The sequence below is a fragment of the Lontra canadensis genome, unplaced genomic scaffold, assembly GCF_010015895.1.
Source record: "Lontra canadensis isolate GAN:19392208 unplaced genomic scaffold, GSC_riverotter_1.0 scaffold173, whole genome shotgun sequence".
In the NCBI taxonomy this organism is placed as follows: Eukaryota; Metazoa; Chordata; class Mammalia; order Carnivora; family Mustelidae; genus Lontra; species Lontra canadensis.
Window position 1 is genome coordinate 1,401,202 of NW_022631167.1, and position 23,698 is coordinate 1,424,899.

Here is a 23,698-nt window from a genome sequence, read left to right on the forward strand (position 1 = left end):
ATGCTTCATTATGTAACCACAGCCAAGGGACTCTGGTATTCATTTCCCAGTGCTTTCGGACCAGTAGTGTTTGACTGTGGATTGGAAAAGGTAGGAGGACACACCCCCTGCCCAAGTTATCCTCCAACATAGAAAGTTTAAGTTGTCTGGATACTCCTCAGCGAGGCTCTTCTCCATCTGCCAGAACTTGGAGACCTAGCTTACCTCAAATTACACAGTAGCTTGCAGAAGAAGGTTGCATGGGCACAGGACTTAATCATCAGCCCTCGAGAACGGCCCTGCAAATACAGCCAGCTGCGATCTTCCTTTTGAATCCCATACTCAAACTGCAGGGACTCAAGGTCCCCTAGCATGTCCATTTCTAAGCCACCATCTCCTGCAGTGACAGATAGCAATCAGTTTGGCTCCCTGTCTTGGAAGTCTATGCAGAAGGGCGTGTTCCCAAGTCACAGGCTCTCATGATGGTGGGCTGACAGCACCTCTCTCCTCCCACGCTCTGTACTTGCACTGTGAGTCCCGGAGGATTCCCATGCACTGACCGCCCATGGATCTGTTCAGGTTTTTCATGAATACCTGCATTCATGAAAAACCTAAACAAAAATCCAAAGTAATGTTCCTCTGCATAGCTACACACACTTTTCTCAACAGATGCATTTACATTAGCAGTAATGCTCGTATATTGGCATGGATGCTCGTGGGCCAGGACCTTCTCCCTTCCATTCCCTCCGAGGCTTTAGAAATAGGATTGGCCATGTACACCATGCTTCAGAGGAATTCTTTTCACTAAACTCTGTGTTCCGCAAAGGATGGGAAAGAGCCCAAATTCATTAACCTGGTCCCCTGCCTAGGGCAAGGACATTTGGATTTTAGAAAAGGAAACCAGAGATATATAAACCCGTTTACATTGATCTCTCACCAACCAAAGTGAGGAGAAGGTGGCACTACTCCTCAGTACTTCTGGTCTTGGAGAGTAAGAACTACATTTCCAAGGAGAATTACCAAGAAAGTTGTCATTATGACTCCTTAGCTACCAGATTACTTCAGTCTCTGAGACTTAAAGGGGCCAGCCCCACACAGATGCTTTCAGACCTCCCTCATGAGGACAGGAATTCTTTCCACTAGTTCCCCCCTGCCTCAAGGATTTATCTATTTATTTGAGGAAGAAGGATCAGAGGGAGAGGGGGAGGATCTCAAGCAGACTCCCCCCTGAGTGTGGAGCCCTACACAGGGCTTGATCTCACAACCATAAAATCATGACCTGAGCTGAAATCAAGAGTCAGACACTCAACCGACTGAGCCACCCAGGCACCCCTTTCCACTACTTCTAGGAGCACTAGAAATAGGGAAGTATGGGATCCTCCTTTTCCTAACAGAAGGTTCTAGACTTCTAGATTTTTCCTAGACTGTAATATCATAGAGATCTCAGCGCTACTCAAGCAGTTATTTTTCAAACTCCTTTTGTATTCAAGATACCAATGAATAAGAAGCATAAGTTCTGGGAATCTAATGTACACCATAGTGACTACAGTTAATTATACTATATACTTAAATTTGACATACTTGAAATATATACTATATACTTGAAATATGTACTTGAAATCTTAAATGTACTCACCACATACACACAAATATAACTGTATGAGAGGACAGATGTGTTAATTAACTGTGGTAATCATTTCGTAATATATATCAAATCATGTTGTATGCCTTAAATATAATTTTTTAATTTTTAATTTTATACAATTATACTTCAATAAAGCCAGGGAAAGAATCAGTGATATTCAGAACTCTATTTTATTATAGCAATGGCAAAAATGAGATCAGAAATCAAAACTTGCTCAAATCCCTAATCCATTTTTTTTTAATCTCTACATTCCATGTGGGGCTTGAATTTACGACCCTGAGATCAAGAGTCGGACCCTCTACAGACTGAGCCAGCTAGGCACCACTCTAAACCACTTTTTAAATTAAAAAAAATTTTTTTTGAGGTGAAACTCACATAACATAGCCATTTAGAAGTGAACAATACACTCACAGGCACTACCTCTAGTTCCAAAACACTTTTATCTCCCCAATGAAAGGAAACCTTATAACCATTAAGCAGTTACTTCCCACTTGCCGGCCACCCTCCTCAGCCTCTGGCACCACAAATCTGCTTTTTGTCTCTGTGGATTTATCTTTTCTGGACATCTCATCTGAAATGTCTCTGGCTTCTCTAATTCCTTTCATAGCAGGGTGCTTTTTAATTTTTTTTTTAATTTAAATTCAAGTTAGTTAATATACAGTACAGCACTGCTTCCAGGAGCAGAATCCAGTGACTCATTACCCACATACAAACGCTGTGCTCATCCCACCAAGGGCCCTCCCAAGTGCCCATCAGCCATTTAGCCCATCCCCCACCTACCTCCACTCCAGCAACCCTGTTTGTTCTCTATAGTTAAGAGTCTCTTTTGGGGGCGCCTGGGTGGCTCAGTGGGTTAAGCCGCTGCCTTCGGCTCGGGTCATGATCTCGGGGTCCTGGGATCGAGTCCCGCATCGGGCTCTCTGCTCAGCGGGGAGCCTGCTTCCCTCTCTCTCTCTCTGCCTGCCTGTCTACTTGTGATCTCTCTCTGTCAAATAAATAAATAAATAAATATATTTTAAAAAGTCTCTTTTGGTTTGTCTCCTTCTGTTTTTACCTTTTCCTTCCCTTTCCCTATGTTCATCTGTTTTGTTGCTTAAATTCTACATGTGAGTGAAATCATCTGATTTTTCTTATTTTGCTTAGCATAATACATTCTAGTTCCATCCACGTTGTTACAAATGGCAAGATTTCATTCTTTTTGATCAGAGTAATATTCTATTGTGTGTATGTACATATATACATGCACAGTGTATATGATATACGAACAGATGTACCCATCTTCTTTATCTGTTCGTCAATTGATGGACATTTGGGCTCTTCCCATGATTTGGTTATTGTTGATAATGCTGCTATAAACATTGGGGCACATAAGTGCCTTTGAATCAGCATTTTTTATTTTATATCCTTTGGATAAATACCTAGCAGTGCAATTGCTGGGCCATAGGGTAGTTCTATTTTTAACTTTTGAGGAAACTCCATACTATTTTCCAGAGTGCCTGTACCAATTTACATTCCCACCAATAGTGTACAAAGTTTCCCCTTTCTTCACAGCCTCACCAACACCTGTTGTTTCCTCCATTGTTAATTTTAGCCATTCTGACAGGCTGGAGGTGGTATCTCATTGTGGTTTGATTTGGATGTCTGTAGGGCAGGCAGTGGGGAAGGGAAGGTGGATAAAATGTGAGGGAAAGCAAGGACAAGATGGAGCCCTGATGATGAGGGACGTTGAGCATTTTTTCATGTGTCTATTAGCCATCTGGATGTCTTCTTTGGCAAAGTGTCTATTCATGTCTTCTCCCCATTTCTTTTTTTTTTTTTTTGAAGATTTTATTTGACGAGAGAGAGAGAGAGAGAGAGCGAGCGCACGCGCAAGCAGAAGCAGGAAACTCCATACTACTTTGAGCGAGCAGCAGAGGCAGGAGAAGGAGGCTCCCAGGGAATGTGAGGCAGGGCTTGATCCCAGGACCCTGGGATTATGACCTGAGCTGAAGGCAGAGGCTTAACTGACTGAGCCACCCAGGCACCCCACTTCCGTCCATTTCTTAACTGGATTGTTTTTTGGGTGTTAAGTTTGATGAGTTCTTTATAGATTTCGGATACTAACCCTTTATCCAACATATCATTTGCAAATATGGTCTCCCATTCCACTGGTTGCCTTCTGGTTTTGTTGTTCCCTTTGCTATGCAGAAGCTTCTTATCTTGATGAGGTCCCAGTAGGTCACTTTTGCTTTTGTTTCTCTTGCCTCCAGAGGTAGGTCTAGTAAGAAGAGGCTACAGCTGAGGTCAAAGAGGTTGCTTCCTGTTTTCTCCTCTGGGATTTTTTTTTTTTTTTTTTTTGACAGATTGAGAGAGAGAGATCACAAGTAGGCAGAGAGGCAGGCAGAGAGAGAGGGGGAAGCAGGCTCCCCGCTGAGCAGAGAGCCCCATGCGGGGCTCGATCCCAGGACCCTGAGACCACGACCGGAGCCGAAGGCAGAGGCTCAACCCACTGAGCCACCCAGGCGCCCCTCTCCTCTAGGATTTTGATGGTTTTCTATCTTACATTTAAGTCGTTCATCCATTTCGAATTTATTTTTGTATAGGTGTAAGAAAGTGGTCCAGTTTCATTCTTCTGCATGTCGCTGTCAAGTTTCCCCAACACCATTTGTTAAAGAGACTTTCTTTTTCCCATTGGATATTCTTTCCTGATTTGTCGAAGATTAGTTGACCATCATACAAGGGCTCTTATGTCACTCTCAATCTTAGCACTTGAAATGAAGAGTATGGAAGTTCTTATCAAGTTCGAGAAAACACTTCCTTATGTTGCATGTGATGTTATCATCCTGAAGGAAATAGTTCAAAACCTTCCCACTCAGCCTGACCATTCAGCACTGGTGAACCTGTACATGTGTGGACTCTAAGCCCATCCTTCACCAACACATTCTCAAAAATGGGGATCCAGTCCTGTGGCTTTGTAACATGGCAAGTTGGCTAGCCTGAACTACATTTCCCAGAATTCCCTACCCTGAATGTTTCTGGTTAGGGTGTGCCACAAGAGACTTTGGTGCAAGATCTGGAAGGCTGAAATGAAGCAACAGCAGCTTGTGTGGATGCTTGCAAGGTGAGGGCAGGTACTTTGGCCGCTAGGGACCGTGTTGGTGTGAGGCTGCAGTTGGACCAGCAATTGCTACAACTTCTCCTGGACATTCGTACAGCTTCTCACACTCCTGAGCCAGGTCTGTGGTCAGCTCTGCAATAAAGGCCACCAGCTGTAGGACTTTCACTTCCTCAACACTGGAGCCAGTGAGAACTGACAAGGGTTCCTCTCCATCCTCCTGGGCTCCATCTTGTCCTTGCTTTCCCTCACATTTTATCCACCTTCCCTTCCCCACTGCCTGCCCTACAGACATCCAGCTCTACCACCAGATACGGAAAATTATCTTCCAGAGACTGTTTAACCAGAGCCATACTTGAATAAAGTCAAATCCCTCTAACGAATCCCACATACAGACGGACTGCATATGCCTAATGATTCTGCTTCTCTAAATGAATCCTGATAGTATACTAATTAATAAAGCCACCATGGTTTATTGGATGGTCAGCCAGTAACTTCAGCACAATTTAGCAAATTAAACTCCTGTTCAATGCAAGAGGGATGATTAGGAAAGGAACTATGAAGTTACATGGAATTGCAAAGCAGGGAAGCAAGAGATGGAGTCTGATCACCTTAAGGTAGCCTTGCATTACTGACATTCCGGGCAGGATGATTCTTTGTTGGAGCGGGCTGTCCTACACGGTAGAATGTTCAGTGGTGTTCCCGCTTCTACCCACTAGAAGCTAGTAGCACCCACTGGTTGTAGCAACAGCACATCTCCAGATTTTGACGCAGGTCTCCTGAAGGGGGAAATTGTCCCCAGTTGAGAAAACCACATCCCTTAAAGCCTGCTATGTGCTTTGTTGTTGTTGTTGTTGTTTAAGATTTTATTTATTTATTTGGGGTGGGGCGCCTGGGTGGCTCAATGGGTTAAGCCTCTGCTTTTGGCCCAGGTCATGATCTCAGGGTCCTAGGATGGAGCCCCGCATCCGGCTCTCCGCTCGGCGGGGAGCCTGCTTCCCCCCCCTCTCTCTGCCTGCCTCTCTGTCTATGTGATCTCTCTCTCTGACAAATAAATAAATAAAATCTTGGGGAAAAAAAAAAAGATTTTATTTATTTATTTGGGGGAAAGAGAGAGAGTGAGTGAGCAGTGGGGAAGGGCAGAGAGAGAGAGAAGCAGAGAGAGAAAAGCAGATTCCCGACTCAGCAGGGAGCCCCATGCCAATGCCAGGCTTAATCCCAGGACCAAGAGATGTTGACCTGAGCTGAAGGCAGACTTTTTTTTTTTTTTAAGATTTTATTTATTTATTTGACAGAGATCACAAGTAGGCAGAGAGGCAGGCAGAGAGAGAGGGAAACAGACTCCCCGCAGAGCAGAGAGCCCGATGCGGGGCTCGATTCCAGGACCCTGAGATCATGACCTGAGCCGAAGGCAGAGGCTTTAACCCACTGAGCCGCCCAGGCGCCCCCTGCTGTGTGCTTCTATACAGCTCCTTTTCCTCTATCACTTCACCACTGCACAGGAGCATATAATTCTACAGACTCTGAGAGAAACACACCATCCTGTGACAGGTTAAGACAGTAAGTCCAGAGAGAAAGTCCAGAGAAAGGGAATCACCCACCACACTGCCTGTCAGCGGTAGAGCGAAGAGGCTAGGTCTTTTGTCTCCCAGCTTGGTGCTCCATTAACCATACAGTCATTCTTTGCCAAGAACACCATTACTCCATGACTTAGAGTGACAGATAATGAATACAGTCACTGAGGCAGGTTTCTCTTGTCCCAAGAGACAGGGAAACTATTTCACTGTCCTGCACAAAACAACTGCAAGGGAAAGAGAAGGCACCAAGGAGGAAAAAGCTTTATTATGAGTTTAGGCATGTCGGGGAAACCCAGTTCAGTCACAGAGAAGAGAGGCTAATATTGGCACAGGGCAGGAGGCTAGTATTACAGAATATCCTGTTGAAAACCAAGTGTGAAACGAAAACTTCATCTTAATATTCTAACCATCCGAAATGCTTCTGAGTTTAGCCCTGGTGAACCTTCTGGAAGCTCCTAGTGAAATAATGAGATTTGTGCATAAGGGAGGAGCACTCCAACACTGCTGAATCTGAGCGCCATAAAAGGTTATGGGTCTAGGGTGGGAGAAGTAGAGGCAAAGATAACGGGGATGTCCTTATCTCCCACACAAGGCCATCTCGGTGCGCAGGTGAGAGAAGAACCACAGTCTCGGACAGAGGCTAGACTGGGGCAGCAGAGGGCACTGGTTGAAGAAACACGACATCTGGGCAATCTCTGTCATTACGTGGAGAACTCTGTGCAGTCTGGTGTGAAGGCACGTCCAACAGGTCCTGGCTATTACTGGCACCCCTTCCTGAGGTCCCTTGGGAGAAAGCCATCTTGGTTCTACTCTGACTTCATTCAGAGCAGAACTGCCAATGTCCAGCACCAAGTCCAGGGTCATAATTAGCTGAGAGGAATGGAGTGGCCACTCTATGACACCTGACCTCTTAGTCTAGGTAACTTCTTTTCTAGAGCAGTCATTTTTCCCAGACCAAGAGAGATCTTGCCCAATATGGGCCCAATCTAGAGATTACTCCCACCTTCATGTGAGCACCAGGTGGAGAAAATCTTCCTCGTGAGTCAAAGCTTTAGATCTTGGCCCTTAGACGATGATCCTTGGACAGATCAGTCTGAAGCTGTCTGTGCCCAGGCGCTGGTTTCTGTCCTAAGAGTAGCAGGCACTGCCTGTCGATGATGTGTCCAAGCGATGTGTGGTACCGTAACTCTCCCAACGAAGAGCACGCTCTACTTTCACAGGCAGGAAAGGAAATGAGGCAGGTTCAGGGCAGCTGATGCTACTTAATTCTTCCATCGAATTTGCTGTGGAGAGAACAAACCATATCCATTTCCATGACCCCTACAAAGAGGTAGGGGACAATAAAACAAGGCTAACGGTTAGATAAAGAAAGAAGAAGAAGAATGGAGAGGGAAGTTAAGAGTTGTTTTTCTAATACGTGGGGGAGTTTGCTTATTCAAAGATGAATCTGACACCCATTCTGTACCTTGTAAGACTGATTTAGGCCATTTATTCTGGTTCTGCCCTCCATAGGACCAAGACTCACTAGCTTTAGATGATCCCAGAGTAGGTCCCAAAACATCAAACAGGGAGCTAAGCTTCATATTAACAAAAAGCTCAGCAACTTCCCACTATGAGAGATGAGCCAGCTGTGTTGCCCAAATAGCTAACACCTGTTTTACCCACTTATTTCCAACAGGTAGATCACACCTGGCCCCAGGGAACTCCCATCAGGATATTCCGAATCTGCAGCTGTTGCTTCCATACCCCCTGGACTAGCACCTCCTACCTGCTACGTTTAACGACTACCACGGTGCTATGTGAAGTCTCATCCCCGTGTCCCCAGATTACCACTGGACCATCCCACATCCAAAGGGAATAATTTCCGCTTTTCAAAGCAGTGCTTCAGATCCTTAGGCCCGCAGGAGATCCTTGTACCCATGACGGTCTGCAAACTCTGACCCTATCAGGCCTTGGGGATATATACTTGATGGTATTACGAGGACGGTCTCCTGGGACCGCGGAAGGCATAAGCTGCTCACCGAGCTATTCAGAATGGCATCAATCTTCTCCTCCTCTGCGGATCCTTTATCCACCTTACTCCTGTATGCTAGCAACTGCTGACGATCCTTCAGGTCCCGGCAAGTCTGTACACCAAAAGATATAAAACCTCCAATCAGCCTTCTCTACGAGGGCCTTTTTCTTTCTGCCACTCCCAACATGGGGCCAAGGTTCAAGGAGAGGCTGAGGGGTTGTAGTGGGATGACAGTGGGGTCAAACACCTATAGAACTTCTTATTGAAGAGAAGTCTATAGAGCTTATGTGGCTGGATTCAGTTCTGTGAATTCCTTGAGTGCAACAAATTTATAAAAACAGATTATAGTCAAAAGGCTGCGAAAACAATATAGGGAACTCCTTCCAAACTAATTCTTGACAGATCATTCTATCAAGTCAAAATTGAAAGCCCCTCAGGATCTAGGACAGAGAATATCATAATCCCCCACTCTCCACCAAGGGTCCAACTCAAGGTTCTCTTTTTTTAGGGACTCACATCAATGACAACATCATGGCACTTGAACTTAGTGGCTAAGTTCAACTTTGTGTCCACATCTTCCACCAGATTAACATACTCTTGTAATACCTACGGGAAAAGATACTTCTGATTAATGACCTCCAGACCCACAAAACAAAGAACTCTAAAAGGAAGACAACAAAAATCCTCAAGAAGGCAAGGGTTCTGCTATCTAATGCCTACCGCTCCCATGATCAACCATGGGACAAGTTCTGCAATGGGGAATGAGGCAGACTGTATGCAGTACTTCCACGCTCACCCAGAAGAGATGGGAAGGGCACACACTGCCTTACCCGACAGCTGGGTACCCAGGCCAACAGGTGTGCTCTAGATAGGCTCCGGTGCTGTGCTCATTGCTCCTTGATGTCCTTTCTCACTGAGCTCTCCTTTGTATCATTTGATTAGTATCTCAGTGCTTCACATAGGCTAAACACAGTAGATGCTCCTCAGAAAGGGGCAGTCTGGGATTACATCTGAAGGCAGAGGAGAACTTCCCTTCCTCGCTTTTTCTATCGCAAGGTCCACTACAGCCATTATGTTATCTTTAAGATAAAGCAGAGCAGGTCTCAAGTCTCCCATCACTGACCAGTAAGAGGCTGAAAGCTGGGTGTCCTAGAGGATCCTGCACGCAACGCTTTTTAGGGGCCATTACCTGGACAGGGGCACTATTCTTGTGCAAAATTTCCACAACCCGATGGAAGCCAATGGGTGCTCTCTTCTTAGTGTAGCCCAGCCAGTTCTGAAAAGGGAAGACAGGGCAGCAGTAGCTAGGCAAGACAGACTCAACATACTTTGTGTCCATACATTTTATGGTCAGACTAGAGTAACATGGTGGTAAGCATGGATGGATGGGAGGTGGGAGATAGAGAAGTGAAGAGAGAGAATTTTTTCAGAAAAGTCAAGGAATTTAAGAGGGTGGAAAAGAGCCAGATATATAAAATAAGTTCTTAGATCTAGGCAGAAAAAAGTCTGTGAAATATGCCTATTTGAAATAAGCAATTTACTTTATAATACTTATTGTATGAACTTATCTGGGTAGAAAAAATCCTATCCTATTCTCTGTGTTTATATTCATGTAAATGTATTTGTAAATTCATGAGGGAAAGTCTGGAAAACTACCCATCAAACTTTTAAGAGTATTTGCCTTGCAGAAGGGACTGAGACAGGAGCAGGTAGACAATGGACGAGGAACTTCCATGTAATTTATGCTCTTGTATAGTGTTTGATTTTAACACAGACATGTATTGCTTTGGTAGTCAATGTAGCTAATTAATAACTAACCACCACCAACACCACCACCACCACCAAAAAGGGCGGGGGCAGCTGGTAGGCTGAGTAGGTGGACATGTGACTCTTGATCTCAGGGTCATGGGTTTGAGCCCCACATTGGTGTGGACATCACTTAAAAATAAAATCTTTAAAAAAAAACCCAAGCAACAACAACAATAACAAAAACCTAACAAACGGAAAGAGAGAAAATTCTCAAACCCACAGTAGAAAAAATATTTATTTATTTATTGAAAAAATGAAAATTAAAATATAAAGAGACATGACAACCAAAGAAATGCAAGATCCTTGGCCAGATCCTGACAGCAAACACACACACACAAAACCCCAAAAGCTCTAATGAGCTGATTTGAATATAGACTATAGACACAATATCATAATATTAATGTTAAATATCCTGAAAATGACACTAATACTGTGGTTATAATTGAAATAAATGCTTAAGTATGCAAAGGAGAAGTGTCATGATGTCTGTGACATACTTTCAAATGGTTCAGCAAAAGAAAAAGGAGAAAGCAAATATGGCAAAAAATGTTACTAAATCCGTGGAATAAGACAGCTAGTGTGTTTATTATACCGTTCTTTCAATTTTTCTTTCAGTTTGACATCTTGGAAAATAAAAAGTTGGAGGAAAAATGTAACCCAGTAACTAGAATGTGAGATCCCCATGAGCATGGAGTATAAGATGATACGTCCAAGGCCCCAGTGGCACCAGACAGTCCCAGAGCACACACCTTTGTGGTAAAGAGGGCATCGACATCATGCCAGGCTCGAAGCTTGGCGCGAGCTGCCAGGGCCGTCAGCACATACTGTTTGTCTGGGATCTAAAAAGCAGAGACCAGGGGAATTAAGGGGGAGTAGAAATGCATCAGGGGAGAGTTCTAGGAAAGTCAGGCAAAAATATTCCCTGGTGTTGAATCTGTCCCTTCAAATGCAAATCCTGCAAAGTTATCAAGAGCCTCTTCCTTCCCAAGTCCCAGCACTGCCGCCGGCCATGCCGTTCAGGTCTTCCCTCACTTCCCACACACTCACTCCTTCTGCCTTTAACCGTGACTGTCAAAGGACTTCCTGTGCAGGGTGACCAAGCAATAGCTATTCCAAAGTTACCCTGACACCACTTTACCAGAGACTGACCAATTTATATCTACCTTAAACGTCTTCTTCAGGTTGACCGGACTGCTGAACGTCCCCTAGGATCAAAGTGGAGAAGGAATTTTACTGTTACCGACTTTCCCAAATACCACCCTAACATTGTCTTTCCACTACTTAGACAGTGTACGTTCCTCTCTGTAGCCATTTAAACCCAGAAGTTAACTTAAGAGAAAAACTCCACCAGGTCTAACTGGGCTAAGTAAGACCGGATTAATAGGTATGGTGTATTTCTCAATTTAATGCCAATCTTGTGATCATTATGATCATTCCCACCTATGACATTAAACTTGAACCGCTTCAAAAAAACATTTTTTTAAGTACACACAAATACTTAACACCCTGCTGCTCTTCTTCATACCATGCGAACCCATTTCAAATTATGGACCGTTGAGCAGGGACTGCTGTGGGACCAGCACTGGTGAGACCGAATGGGCTATCCTAGCAAGCCAGCTCATTGGAAGCCACGCAAGCCCTTCCAAACCTCTTTTTCCCTCTTGGCTCACCCCTTCTGAGGGCCAGGGAAGTTTCCAGGTAGACCTCCCCAGAAACTATGTACACCCACTGTTAAGAGCATACTGAAATAAGGGGCTTCAAACGCTATTCCTCTGGTGCGGTGCAAGTGCGTGCGGTCTTTCACACTTTGCCTCTACCTCAGCCTCCGTGTAATGGTAGAAGCACGAGTAGAAAAGCGTTGTCACTAACGGCATGTTGAGGATGGAAGCTTTGCGGGGGTGCTTCCGAAAGATCTCAGTCTGTCCTGCTGACTCTAGATGTCGATCATTTGCCTGTGGTGGAGTGAACCAAGTGAGAAAAAACAACAATGTCCGCAGAGTAGGGACAGAAGAGAAACACGAAATACTATAGCAGTTGTGCTTCCTTTCCTAGGGAAGAGGCAAAGAAGAAAGAAACTGCCCAGGATAGCCCAGGGGAGTTTAAAATCCATAAAATGATGATAGATCCATGCTGAATGAAGACTGGAGAAGTAAGGATGAAATGGGAGTTCTTGAGGAGGGTGGGGAGAGGAAAAACTTCCAGGTCAGCAGCAAGTGAGAAGAAAAAGGAGCCTGAGAACAATGGTGGGAAAAGGGCAATCACAGAAAGAGGAAATGAAAGGCTCTTAGAGAATGTTAACAGGAAATGACATACACGGCAGAGCACAGAGGTCTCCCAGATGCTGAATGGCACTGAGCACTGGCACTGAAGCAGAAAATGTAGCGACAAGGAGTCTAACCTCAATAATGATCTGGCGTTCCAGAAGGGTGTAATGGTCTTGAATATGTGCAGAATCTTCTGCTGAAAATGGCAAACTGGTAAAGAGCCAGAAGGTTAGCACCTCTTTCTTTACCGAAACAAGAAACAAACCCAAGTAGACCAAACCACCACTGTAAGAGGCTCACAGCACCTCACAAATCTGATCCCAATGCACCGTTAGAGCATTCCTGCAAGGCAGAGAGAGAGGAAAGAGAATAGACCCTTGGCTGGGATTTTGTATTTTAGGTTTTGCCAATTCAAGAGGGATCCTGAGGGGTGCCTGGCTGGCTCAGTCAGTAGAGTGTGCAACTCTGGATCTCAGGGTTGTCAGTTCCAGACCTCTGTTGGGTGCAGATTACTTAAAAAAACATAAAACCTCAAAAAAAAAAAAAAAAAAAAAGAGCGATCCTGAAAGTCCACAAACTATACAGTCATCAGTGGTTTTGCTGAGCAATGAGTTAGAAACCTCTCACTGTAGGAGCTGGAACATTTGGCGAACGGGTCACTTAGTGTATGAGTGAGCCTAGCCGAATGCCCAGCATCCACATCCCAGTGAAGCCCTGTGGTTCCTGTCTGGCCTTAATGTCAATGCTTAACTCTCTTTAGGAGGGGCTTACAATCGTTAGCTATTTCCTACTGCAGAGGTATAAGGTAAAATTAAATTACTAGGCATAGAGGTACGTGTATAGGCTGATAAGAATGTCACATATCCACACAGATATCAAGGGTCCCATCCTCTTACACATGAAAAAAGTTGAGGGACAAACAGTATCTTGCCTAAAAGTCATACGTGGTAAACCAAGATATAATGCCAGGAATTAAGCTTCCAGTTCACAGTCTCTTCTTTAGAAAGTACTGCCTTAGTCCAGTACTCTACTCACCCCCAAAGAATTCTGAAACTCAGTTACACTATCCCAGGTAAGTGTGAGCCACAGCCAATTTTTATAGAAGAGATAAAGGGAGACAGCAATAGGTTTCAGTTACTTCACTATTCCAACATTCCTCTTTGTTCACCAGAGGCCACTATGACATAGCTTAGTATCTGGTAACATTAAAACTAAGGATTGCATGGACAAAGACAAATTTCTAAATGTGAATCCTGGAACTCCTATCCCATGAGGAATGACTAAAGCAACTGTGAATACTGAATGTGAATTAAGACCTACTGTGTAGGGTGCCTGGATGGCTCAGTGGGTTAAGCCTCTGCCTTCAGCCTGGGTCATGGTTTCAGGGTTCTGGGATCGAGCCCCACATCAGGCTCTCTGCTCAGCAGGGAGCATGCTTCTCCATCTCTCTCTGCCTGCCTCTCTACCTACTTGTGATCTCTGTCAAATAAATAAATAAAATCTTAAAAAAAAAAAAAGACCTACTGTGTAGACTCTATGCCTGTCTTGAAAGACAGAAGGAAGCAAGTTTTAGTTCAATATAAAAAAGAATTTTACGATAATGGGGGTTGTCCAACAACAGAATAGCTACTTCCAAGAGCACCGAGTGCTCATCACTGGAAGAGTATTATGTGGGGCTGGTTTTTACAGGGACTTATATCCGGATGAACACCTGTACTGAATCAGTGGTTCCTGTGCTTTGGGGTCTCAGGGACCAGTAACACTGAAAACAATATGGAACGTAAAGTGTTGCCAACCTTTTTTAAAATATATAAAGTCATAAAAAAAAAATTACATCCTATTATACCCCCAAAAAAGGGAGAGAGAGGAGGAAAAAAAAAAAAATCCCAGAATAAAAGGCAGACTTTCAAATTAGATAAATTTGACAGTAGGAAAAAAAAAAACCTCTTTATATTTTCTTTATTTTTCTCAATTTACTACCCATCAGTGAAAACTCTACTGGGGAGTTACTGTCTGGAATCACTGAGTGAGACCACCTTTAATGATGCTTGTATGACCCACCGTTAGCCTTTCCCTTCAACTACCTATCGCCTCCACCCTCATTTAGTCTCTTCAGTTCTCTGTCTAAGAATATTTAGAGTTAAAAACATTTCTTCCCTAGACTTACCCAATGCAGGTCTTAAGAAATTCTTTTCGTTTCTCAGGGTCCTGAATGTTCAAGTGCTCACGATAATGAGACAGCTACAAGATAAATGAATGAATGAATGAATGAAAGGCTTGAACCATTTTGTCTATTTTGCCTCCTTTAAAGGGTGAAGTAGCGATGTAAGTAGCCTTTACATCCTTAAAAAACTAAACTCTTCATTATTAAAGATTCCTCTGTGTGTGGACAGGCAGCAGGTAGGGAGAGGGTAGACAGTAATTGAAAATTGCTCTTTGGGGTCTGGCTGGCTCAGTAAGTAGAGCATGCGACTCTTGATCTCGGGGTTTTAAGTTCAAAATACCATCCTGGGTATAGAGATTACTTTAAAAAAAAAAAAGAAAATCTTGGGGCACCGGTGGCTCAGACTGTTGAGCATCTGCCTTCGGCTCAGGTCATCATGATCTCAGGGTCCTGGGATCAAGCCCCATGTTGGGCTTCCTGCTCGGGGGGAGCCTGCTTCTCCCTCTCCCTCTGCTGCCCCCCCTGCTTGTGCTCTCCCTCTCTGTCAAATAAATAAAAAATTCTTAAAAATCTTCAAAATCACTCTTGGGTTTATCTATAACTGCAATACCCAATACAGTAAGCACTACCCCGTTTAGTTTACATTTACCTTTAAATTAATTAAGTTGAACAATTCCTATCCTTACTTACATTAGTCATTTTACCATGTGACTAGTGCTCCCGTGTCCAATAGCACAGATGGAGAAGACGGCCATCACCATAGGAAGCGCTTACCTGACAAGTGCTTGCCCATAATGAAGTACTGAGTAGGTGCACGCCTAGCTTTACCCCGAAGCCTGGCTTCAGCCTCACTATTTAACTAAAGCCAGCTTTTGCTTTCAGCCTTAGCCTTTGAAAGGCCAAAGAACTAAATGCTTACTTCAGCATTATTTTTGGCACCCTTGACATTATACATGATCAATGATAACATGACCCTGTAAATATCTAGTAATTAACGATATAAATGACAGGAATAAGCCCTGTCCTCTGATTCACTGCTGACACCGATTAAAGATTCACAGTCAAATGCTACAGGTTCCACACATAACTCTGAAAGAAAATCTCCTTATGTGCTTTCCGTTTCGGAATCCAAGAAAAGAATTTAAGTTTAAATCCCTATTTATTATTACAAGGATTAATTGATGCAATAATGAATGGTGATTGTAAAACTTGCAATTTTGTGTACAATTATTAAAACTTTCCAAGAATCAGGGAGCCTGGGTGGTTCAGTCGGTTAAGCTCTGACTCTTGGTTTTGGCTCCGGTCATGATCTCAGGGTCCTGAGACCTCTTCCTCTGCTCCTTTCTCTTTCCCTCTCATAAATAAATAAAATCTTTAAAAAAAACTTTCCAAGGATTAAAAAATTAACAGACTGACAGTTAATATCAATATTAAGAGAACGAACTGGCTTTAGGAAGGTCAGTATATCCTTTTAGAAACAAGTGTATAAAAATGTAAATGAAGAGATTATACCAAAATCTAATCTGCATGAAATATCTGGCATATAATCATTCCTAGTATCAAAGAAAGTCATCTTTAAGAGTTATAGTTAATTTTTATTGTTCAATTTCCTTTTGGCCTTAAGCCTTTCAATAAAGTCCATTTAGGTAACCTTCCCACTCTATGAAGATAAACTGAAAGCAGACTGTTAACTTGGCCATTTCTGAAGTTTGCAAGGTTGGAAAACTAAGTTTACATACAACAGCATTCATGATAAATCATCTTCAGTTCAAAAATAATAGCAAAAGGGAGAAAATAAGAAAGTTTCAGAGGAAAATGAGTTACCCAAAACACATTTATTTTCACAAATCAAAACTTTGTAAGAATGCTGTAGGAAAAACTTCCTTACAGTTTCAAATCTCTGGAGATAAAAAAAAAAAATGTAAACAAAAAGCTTTTCCAAATGATTGTTACAGACTGCCAGTCCTTTTCAGTACATTATGATAAAGGATTTCGGAGAGTTTCCCATGCCTTGAATATTAACTACAAGTTCCTTTTACAAAATGTTACTGAAAAACATTTTCCTGAATTACCTTCTGCTGGGCAAAGGGGAGCAAGATTCTCAGGTTAGCTGAACGTGACCACTGATCTCACCGCCAACATGCGGTGCAGTAACTCACAGAATGAAATGGCAGGGATGGCCACTGCTGGTGCTGAGGAATTCTAACCCCTGTACTATAACGGCAAACTTTTAGAAGTAGATCACTACTACTAATAATAATAGAATAATAATAGAATGAAATTTTTGGTACAATTTCAGCTTTATTCTTGTATTCTAGGAGTTTATTCTGTAATGGTGAAACTCTGCCAAAAATCAGTTTTAACAGTCGTCAAGCTCTCAGCCAAATATGTGTATTGAGTGTACCACCAGCTTGACCTATCTTCCTTCTGACCCATATCTGGTTTCTCATCCCTCTAAACTTACAACATTTTCTAGTATTGGAAGCCAAAACCCAAAAGCTCCTACAAACCAGGAACTGAAAACAACTAGAAACTAAAATAAAATTATAAACTGAGCAGGCCAGTTTTTATTCATTCTTCAAAAAAATATTTATTCATAAGTCCTATCAAAAGAGCATCCAAAAAGAAACTACATCATTTGGATTAAGTTTTCAGGCTTCCCAGATGCCTTTTTCTTTTGGATGCGATCAACACCAAAGGAAGAAAACCGTTAAGTAGTCTGATCTCGGAGACTGGGTTTTGGCTTAGATTTCTATTAAACCGGTCCCCAACTGAAACAAAGGCCACACTTACCGCAAGCTCTTCTGTTCTATCTAGGAACCTGGGAAGAAGCAGAAGGGAGCAGGGCATTTTTAGCTATTGATGTGTGGCAATATAACCTCACAAAACAGTATGACTGCTCTAGGAGAAACACAATTTCAAATTCAATTCACCTCCATACATGAGTAAGCCCTCCTTTTCTTAAACTTTCTACCACCAGCAATCTCTTGAAAACACATGGTGCATCAGATATCATTGTTCCCCTGATCACTCTGAGTGAAAAGCAATGAAAGCACTGCAGGCCCCTAGCAACTTTGTAACGTTAACAGGCCTGATAGGAAGGCTCAGAGACTCCACATAAAGGTCCAGCGGTAATCTTACAGGGCTTTTTGGAAAGATTAAGCACTCTTCTCTGACAGTACAATCTTGGAAAGAAATTTCCTATATTGTTCTCTGTTGTTTTCACATACAGTGTAGAAAAAGCTATGTTTCTCCCAATGGTGTAAGGCCTTGGAGAACAAGGACTTTATCTTCTGATTCCTTCTTATTCTGAATGGACCACTGTAATTAAATCACAGCTTTGACCTGACGCTGATGCTTAATAAAGCTTTCTTGATTGGAAAGGAAGGGAACTGAGGAAGGGAACAGCCTGCCTCAATGAACATGGCTTCTGCAAATCCCTGTCTAACCATCTGTAATCTTGGCCCTGGGCAGGTGATCTGCTTTCCCCACCTCCGACTCTGGGACAGCTCATCACTGTGCTAGAGGCACTGCGTAACTGGAGTTATGCTGGACCATATATCAGCCTAAAAAGAGGTTCCAACCACTTCCCTGACATTGAAGAAAGGACGTAATAGAGATACATTTTAATGTACTGGCAGGAAATAGTTTCTACTGATTAGAATGAGATAGGGAAGGAAGGAAAACCTGGTAGAACACCCCCCCACACCCTGGGCCTCCAGCAGATATGCCCACCTCTTGCCTCTCCGCCTACCAGATTCCTACCTAGTCTCAATTCCTAACCACTTCCATGAGGCTTTCTTTGCGTATCCTGACTGAAAACTGTATTTGCTGCTTCTGCTCTTCCACTGTACTTCCCACTGGCATCACTGGGAACCAACTGATAAGAAATACCTTTATTCTAAGTCTTTTATAATAAAATGCTTAAAAATATTATTAATACAGACTAGGCATTACACGAAGTGCTCTCCCCACAGTGACTCTTAATCTTCATGACCTGTGGGGCAGGAATCATCATTTCCATTTTATTGATGTGGAACTGACACTTGGAGTGGTTGGGTAACTTGCTCAAGGTCACTCTAGGAACAAAGTGGTGGTGCCCGGATTCAACGCGGGCATGTTGGCCTCCAGGGCCTGGTTCTTAACCCCTGCTACACGATCATTTTATCGCCGGCTGAGGGGCATTATTAGTTACCCTGTCGCGTTTCAGTATCTCACCTAACAGCAAAAAAGGACAGTGTCTTTCTTTTCTCTTTGTATCCTCCAGCGAGCCTTGAGTAAAGTACTTAGTGAACTTCACGCACAAGATGATCAGTTCTTACCTGAAGAGGTCCAAAAGCAGCTTTTGATCCCCTATCTCTTTAAGGAAGTGAATGAGATGTCTCAGGGCAACCTGTCGCACCTCCAGCTCTCGGAACAGGATCTCTGGCGGGCAGGCGGGAGTTAGGCGGGGAAAGATTAAAGTACGTTACACTCAGCTGTGAAACTGCTCCCCTTCCTCATACGTTCCAAACATCTCAAAGCCAATCCCAAGTGAGGAACAGCTTTTTATGGTACCAGTTCCTCTGGCTCAACCCACCACCAACACACCTCACGATCCAGGGCCCCTCTTGGCCCTTCAGTCAGACTTCAGTTCTCCCCACCCCAACCAGCGGGCACCTGGCATGGACTCTGAGGTCCTCAAACCAACAGAGCCACGTGCCTGTCTGGCGAGCAGGGAGGCTTTGGAGTTCATGTAGTTATCACCCTGCAGGACGAACAAGTGCCCTTACAGATGAGATGAGTACTCTGAAGTCCTGGGCCCCCCGCTGTCTCTGAAACAGCTGATGATGGTGAATTCTGGTATGGAGGCCCCAGTGCCATCCTCCCTTCAAATGTAGCAGGCATCTTGTCAACTGATAATTTCTCTCAATCCACGCTCACCTTTGCTCAGGGTCCTCTTCAGGAAGATCAGAACCTAGAGGAAAAGAGAATAAAGAGTAAATTACCCTGTGTAACCTTTCAAACACAAAGCCCTGCCCTGAGCTCCTGATGTGTAGGAATGAGGTCAGCGACTCGTTAGGAGTCTTGGCACATCCAGACAACAGATTTCTCTATGGGACAGAAGGCCGGGTGACAGACATCTGGAATTGAGCTGTGTCTGAAAGGAGTCCACCTGCCCATTCCCATACTGGCAAGAGATACCTCCCTATGGGAGACACTGCTCTCATACTTCTGCCTCAGATCACTTTTTTGTTTTTATTTTTTTAACGATTTGGGAGAGCACGCGCATGTGCACTTACACGTGCGCACACAAGCAGGGAGAGAAGCAGAGAGAGAATCCCAAGCAGACCCCCCGCTGAGCACAGAGCTCCACGCAGGGCTTGATCTCACGACCCTGAGATTATGACCTGAACTGAAATCAAGAGTCGGTCCCTCAACCAAGAGAGCCACCCAGGCACCGCTCAGATTACTTTTTAGAACAGAGTAGCCAACCTGTTGCTTCTTGCTTATCATCTAGAGTTCCACATACAATGCATTTCCTGCCAGCTGAGTCTCAGAGCATGTATCACTGAGAATCCTACACTTGAAGAGGAATCCAGGATCTCTACTAGACATTTAACCTAAAATGTTAAAGTCCTATTCTGACAGGACTTTGAGAAAGTAATGAAAACCACAATTAAGCAGACAAACAAAACGCGCAACTTACCGCAGTAATGACGTTTCCATCATGCATGCTTACTGCTTCCTCTAGGAGTTGTAACTTGTCCTGTAAGGAGCGGAATCTTTCTAGTGAGCAGACCTGGCAGAATAAGAACAGAATTAGTGTGCAAGAAGTCTTGATGTCCTGATGGAGTCTTGCCAAAGCGTAAGGGCGGAGATGACCAGTTCTCTCTTTAATGAGGTATAGTCTACGTACAATAAAATCGACCCAAGTGTAGAGTTCAGTGAGTTTGACAAGCACATATAAAATTCCGTGGAACTGCTCCACCACCAAGATACAGAACAACTCCATCACGCCAAAAAGTTCCCTCGTAGGCTTTGACGCCAACACCCTCCTCCCATCCTTAGCTCCTGGCAACCACTCATCTCTCAGTCACTGAAGTCTCCCTTTCCTAGAATTCCAGAAATAAAATCATGCAAGATGTACTCTTTTACAGCTGACTTTTCACTCAATATCACAATTCTCAGAGGAATCTATATGTCGTGATGAGTACTGCTAGTTTGCTCCCATTCACTGGTAAGTAGTTTTCATTGTATGGCTATACTACCATTTATCCATTTACCTACTAAGGGATATTTTCCATTTGGGGAGCTATTATGAATAGAGTTATTATGAAAAATCTGTGTACAAGTCTTTTTTAAAAGATTTTATTTATTTGTTAGAAAGAGAGTGCGTGCGCGTGAGAAAGCGTACACACAGCAAGTGGGGGTCACAGACTGGGAGGGACAGGCAGGCTCTGCACAGAACACGAGCCCGATTCAGGGCTCAATCCTAGGACACTGAATCATGATCTGAGCTGAAACCAAAAGTCAGACACTCAAGCTACTGAGCCACCCAGGTGCCCCTGGATATATATCTTCGAGCATATGTTTTCACTTATCTTGGATTGTAAAGGTCTACAATAAAATTAAGTGTATGTTTAACTTTGTAAGAAGCTGCCAGACTATTTTCCAGAAGTTTTTTTTTTTTTTTTAAGATTTCATTAATTTATTTGACAGAGAGATCACAAGTAGGCAGAGAGGCAGGCAGAGAGAGAAGAAGTAGGCAGAGAGGCAGGCAGAGAGAGAAGAAGGCTCTCTGCTGATCTCTGATCAGCAGAGAGCCTGATGCAGGGCTCGATCCCAGGACCCTGGGATCATGACCTGAGCCGAAGGCAGAGGCTTTAACCCACTGAGCCACCCAGGTGCCCCTCCAGAGTAGTTTTAACATTTCACTTTCTTGCTCTCTCTGTTTGAGAGCTCTAGCTCCTCTACAGCCTCCCAATGCTTGGTATGATCAGTATTAAATTTGGCCACTCTAGTGGCTGTATAGTAGTATCTCACAGTTTTAACAGACATTTTCTTGATAACTTGGTGTGGAAGATCTTCTCAAGTGCTCTTTGGCCATTCATGTAACTTTTTTCTGATATAACTGGTTAAATCTTGTGCCAAGTTTTTTATTGGGTTATCTTATTAAAGATAATCATTATTCTTTGTATATTCTGGATAAAAATCCTTTACAATGTATGTATTTTGAAAATATTTTCTCCCAGCCATGGTGGCGTTTTTCCCCACAAGAATCCTCTCTCCAGTGACCTTACCTTGCCCTTCCGGAGGCGTCGCACTGTGTCACCGGGGCTCCAGTCATTGCTGTAATCCTGGAATGTTAGCAACACATGCATCTCAAGAAGTTAAGGTATCAAAATTATCAGTGTTCCAGATCCTCACCTAAAACTCATCTTTATTCTCTGATAGGGAAATATTTTGTGGGAGGGAATGAATGAAAAAAAAAAATGAAGAACAGGGATGGTCTTGTTCTGAAGGAACAAGAACAGGGAAGGAATTAGAACAGGGTCAATGAAAGCAAGAAGAAATGGATCAAAGAGGGAAGGTATCAACTGACAAAACCCTATGCCTACTGGTTCAGGATTTCATTCCTCAGACACAAGTTAGTCACATTTTGGGATTCTGAAGAATGGTCTTACAGACAGAAGGAAAGAGGAAAACATGTTCCTCTTCTGGATCTTATGATACAGCTTCTTCCTTATGAATCAATGTGCTTTGTTATGTGCTTCTTGGGAAAATGAGCTCCACCAAGCTTCCAGACCATAGCAATGATCAAAAAAGTTTCAAAATACAGCCTCCAAAAGGCAGTATAATGGGTAAGGAATGTGTACCAAGACAGAATCAGAAAATAGATTGTGAGTCCCAGTTATATCACTTAACAGCTGTGAGATCCAAGGCAAGCCCTGGTGTTTAGATATCCAGTTTTCTTTTCTTTTCTTTTTTTTTTTTTTAGATTTTTATTTTATTTTATTAGATATCCAGTTTTCTTATCTATAAAGAAGTTAAAATAATAGCTGCTCAAAAAGTTGGGAAGATCAAGCAAGATAATGTACTTCAAAGTGCTCTGAACTGTGCAGTGCAAAGTATAACTCACCCTGTACTCCCCCTTGGGTCGGCCCAGCTCTGGAGCATAGCTTTTGGCAGGTACGTCTGACAGAGCTGAAACAGAACAGGCAGCTGGCTCAGAACACCATCTTCAGGTCAATCCTTTCCTCTTCTGCTTCCCTCTCACACACCTTTTTTGACTTGTGAGGTCCCAAGGCATCTTAGGTACCCTTACGGCCCAAAGTAGACTTCAGCTCCTCCCCAAAGACAGCATCCCTAGAATTCATCCCTTACTCCTACAGCCAGAACGATCTTGACCTCCTTACTCAGTATCAGAAAATTTCTCTAATAATAGTGGTAGTAGATTCAGAAGAAATTCTAATTACCACCAGTCCCCATGACTCCCCAGACTGCACCCCATATCAGTAACATCTCCCACAGCAATCAAGAGCAGAGGATCAGTGCTTACCATCAGAAAGGGACTGGAAGCTTCCAGGTCTAGTTCTCCCTGAAGGTAAAGAGCATATAAGGAAAGAGGTCAATAGTTCAAGTGAGAGCCATTTCAGACTTGGTTAAGGATACAGTACGTACAGAACCTTTTTATGTAATATGGGAACTCGAGGCTTAAAAAAAAAAATACCTCCATTCAACTTCAGAAATTTGAGGTGCCATGAGACACACAGGGTGGAAAATTTTTTAAATTGTGGTAAAATATACGTGACCTAAACTAGAATTTTTTATACCATTCTTAAGTGTACAGTTCAGCAGCACTGAGTATAGCTATCACCACTATCCATCTCCAGAACCTTCTCATCGTCCCAAAATGAGACTCTCTACCCATTAAACAGTAACTCCCCATGCCTCTTTACCTCCCACCCCTGGTAACCACTATTTTGCTGTCTTCATGAACCTGACTATGCTAAGTATCTTACAGAAATGGAACCATTCCGTATCTGGCCCTGTATGTCTGGCTGGCTTTTTTTTGAAGAACTGCCATACTGTGCCCCACAGGGGCTGTGCCATTTTACATCCCCACTAGCAGTGCACAAGGGTTCCCAACAGATACCCACAGGGGTAGG

General features: G+C 43.3%; 2 protein-coding genes across 7 annotated transcripts in view; both read right to left on the bottom strand.

Moving 5' to 3' along the window:
* The window catches only part of NOXRED1 (NADP dependent oxidoreductase domain containing 1), a 26,069-nt gene extending 18,669 nt beyond the window's left edge, over positions 1–7,400 (bottom strand). Inside the window, exons 1-2 of one of the 3 annotated variants that reach the window (XM_032846220.1) lie at positions 7,299–7,400; positions 205–376 (exon numbers count right to left, since the gene is read on the bottom strand). In XM_032846220.1, the coding sequence (XP_032702111.1) occupies positions 205–359 (155 nt within the window). In that variant the 5' untranslated portion in view covers positions 360–376; positions 7,299–7,400. Of the gene's footprint in view, positions 1–204; positions 377–916; positions 980–3,728; positions 3,932–7,298 lie in introns of those variants that run through there. The other 2 variants (XM_032846221.1, XM_032846219.1) reach the window with 2 other exon arrangements.
* VIPAS39 (VPS33B interacting protein, apical-basolateral polarity regulator, spe-39 homolog) overlaps positions 5,172–23,698 on the bottom strand; it is a 26,418-nt gene continuing 7,891 nt past the window's right edge. For 3 of the 4 annotated variants that reach the window (XM_032846215.1, XM_032846214.1, XM_032846216.1), the window contains exons 5-20: positions 23,089–23,127; positions 22,669–22,733; positions 21,830–21,886; positions 20,236–20,328; positions 19,470–19,503; positions 18,869–18,971; positions 17,340–17,367; positions 14,550–14,623; positions 12,517–12,592; positions 11,936–12,070; positions 11,282–11,323; positions 10,868–10,957; positions 9,499–9,585; positions 8,826–8,915; positions 8,317–8,421; positions 6,528–7,578 (exon numbers count right to left, since the gene is read on the bottom strand). In XM_032846215.1, coding sequence (XP_032702106.1) covers positions 7,558–7,578; positions 8,317–8,421; positions 8,826–8,915; positions 9,499–9,585; positions 10,868–10,957; positions 11,282–11,323; positions 11,936–12,070; positions 12,517–12,592; positions 14,550–14,623; positions 17,340–17,367; positions 18,869–18,971; positions 19,470–19,503; positions 20,236–20,328; positions 21,830–21,886; positions 22,669–22,733; positions 23,089–23,127 — 1,139 coding nt within the window. In that variant the 3' untranslated portion in view covers positions 6,528–7,557. Of the gene's footprint in view, positions 5,498–6,527; positions 7,579–8,316; positions 8,422–8,825; positions 8,916–9,498; positions 9,586–10,867; positions 10,958–11,281; positions 11,324–11,935; positions 12,071–12,516; positions 12,593–14,549; positions 14,624–17,339; positions 17,368–18,868; positions 18,972–19,469; positions 19,504–20,235; positions 20,329–21,829; positions 21,887–22,668; positions 22,734–23,088; positions 23,128–23,698 lie in introns of those variants that run through there. The other variant, XR_004381291.1, reaches the window with a different exon arrangement.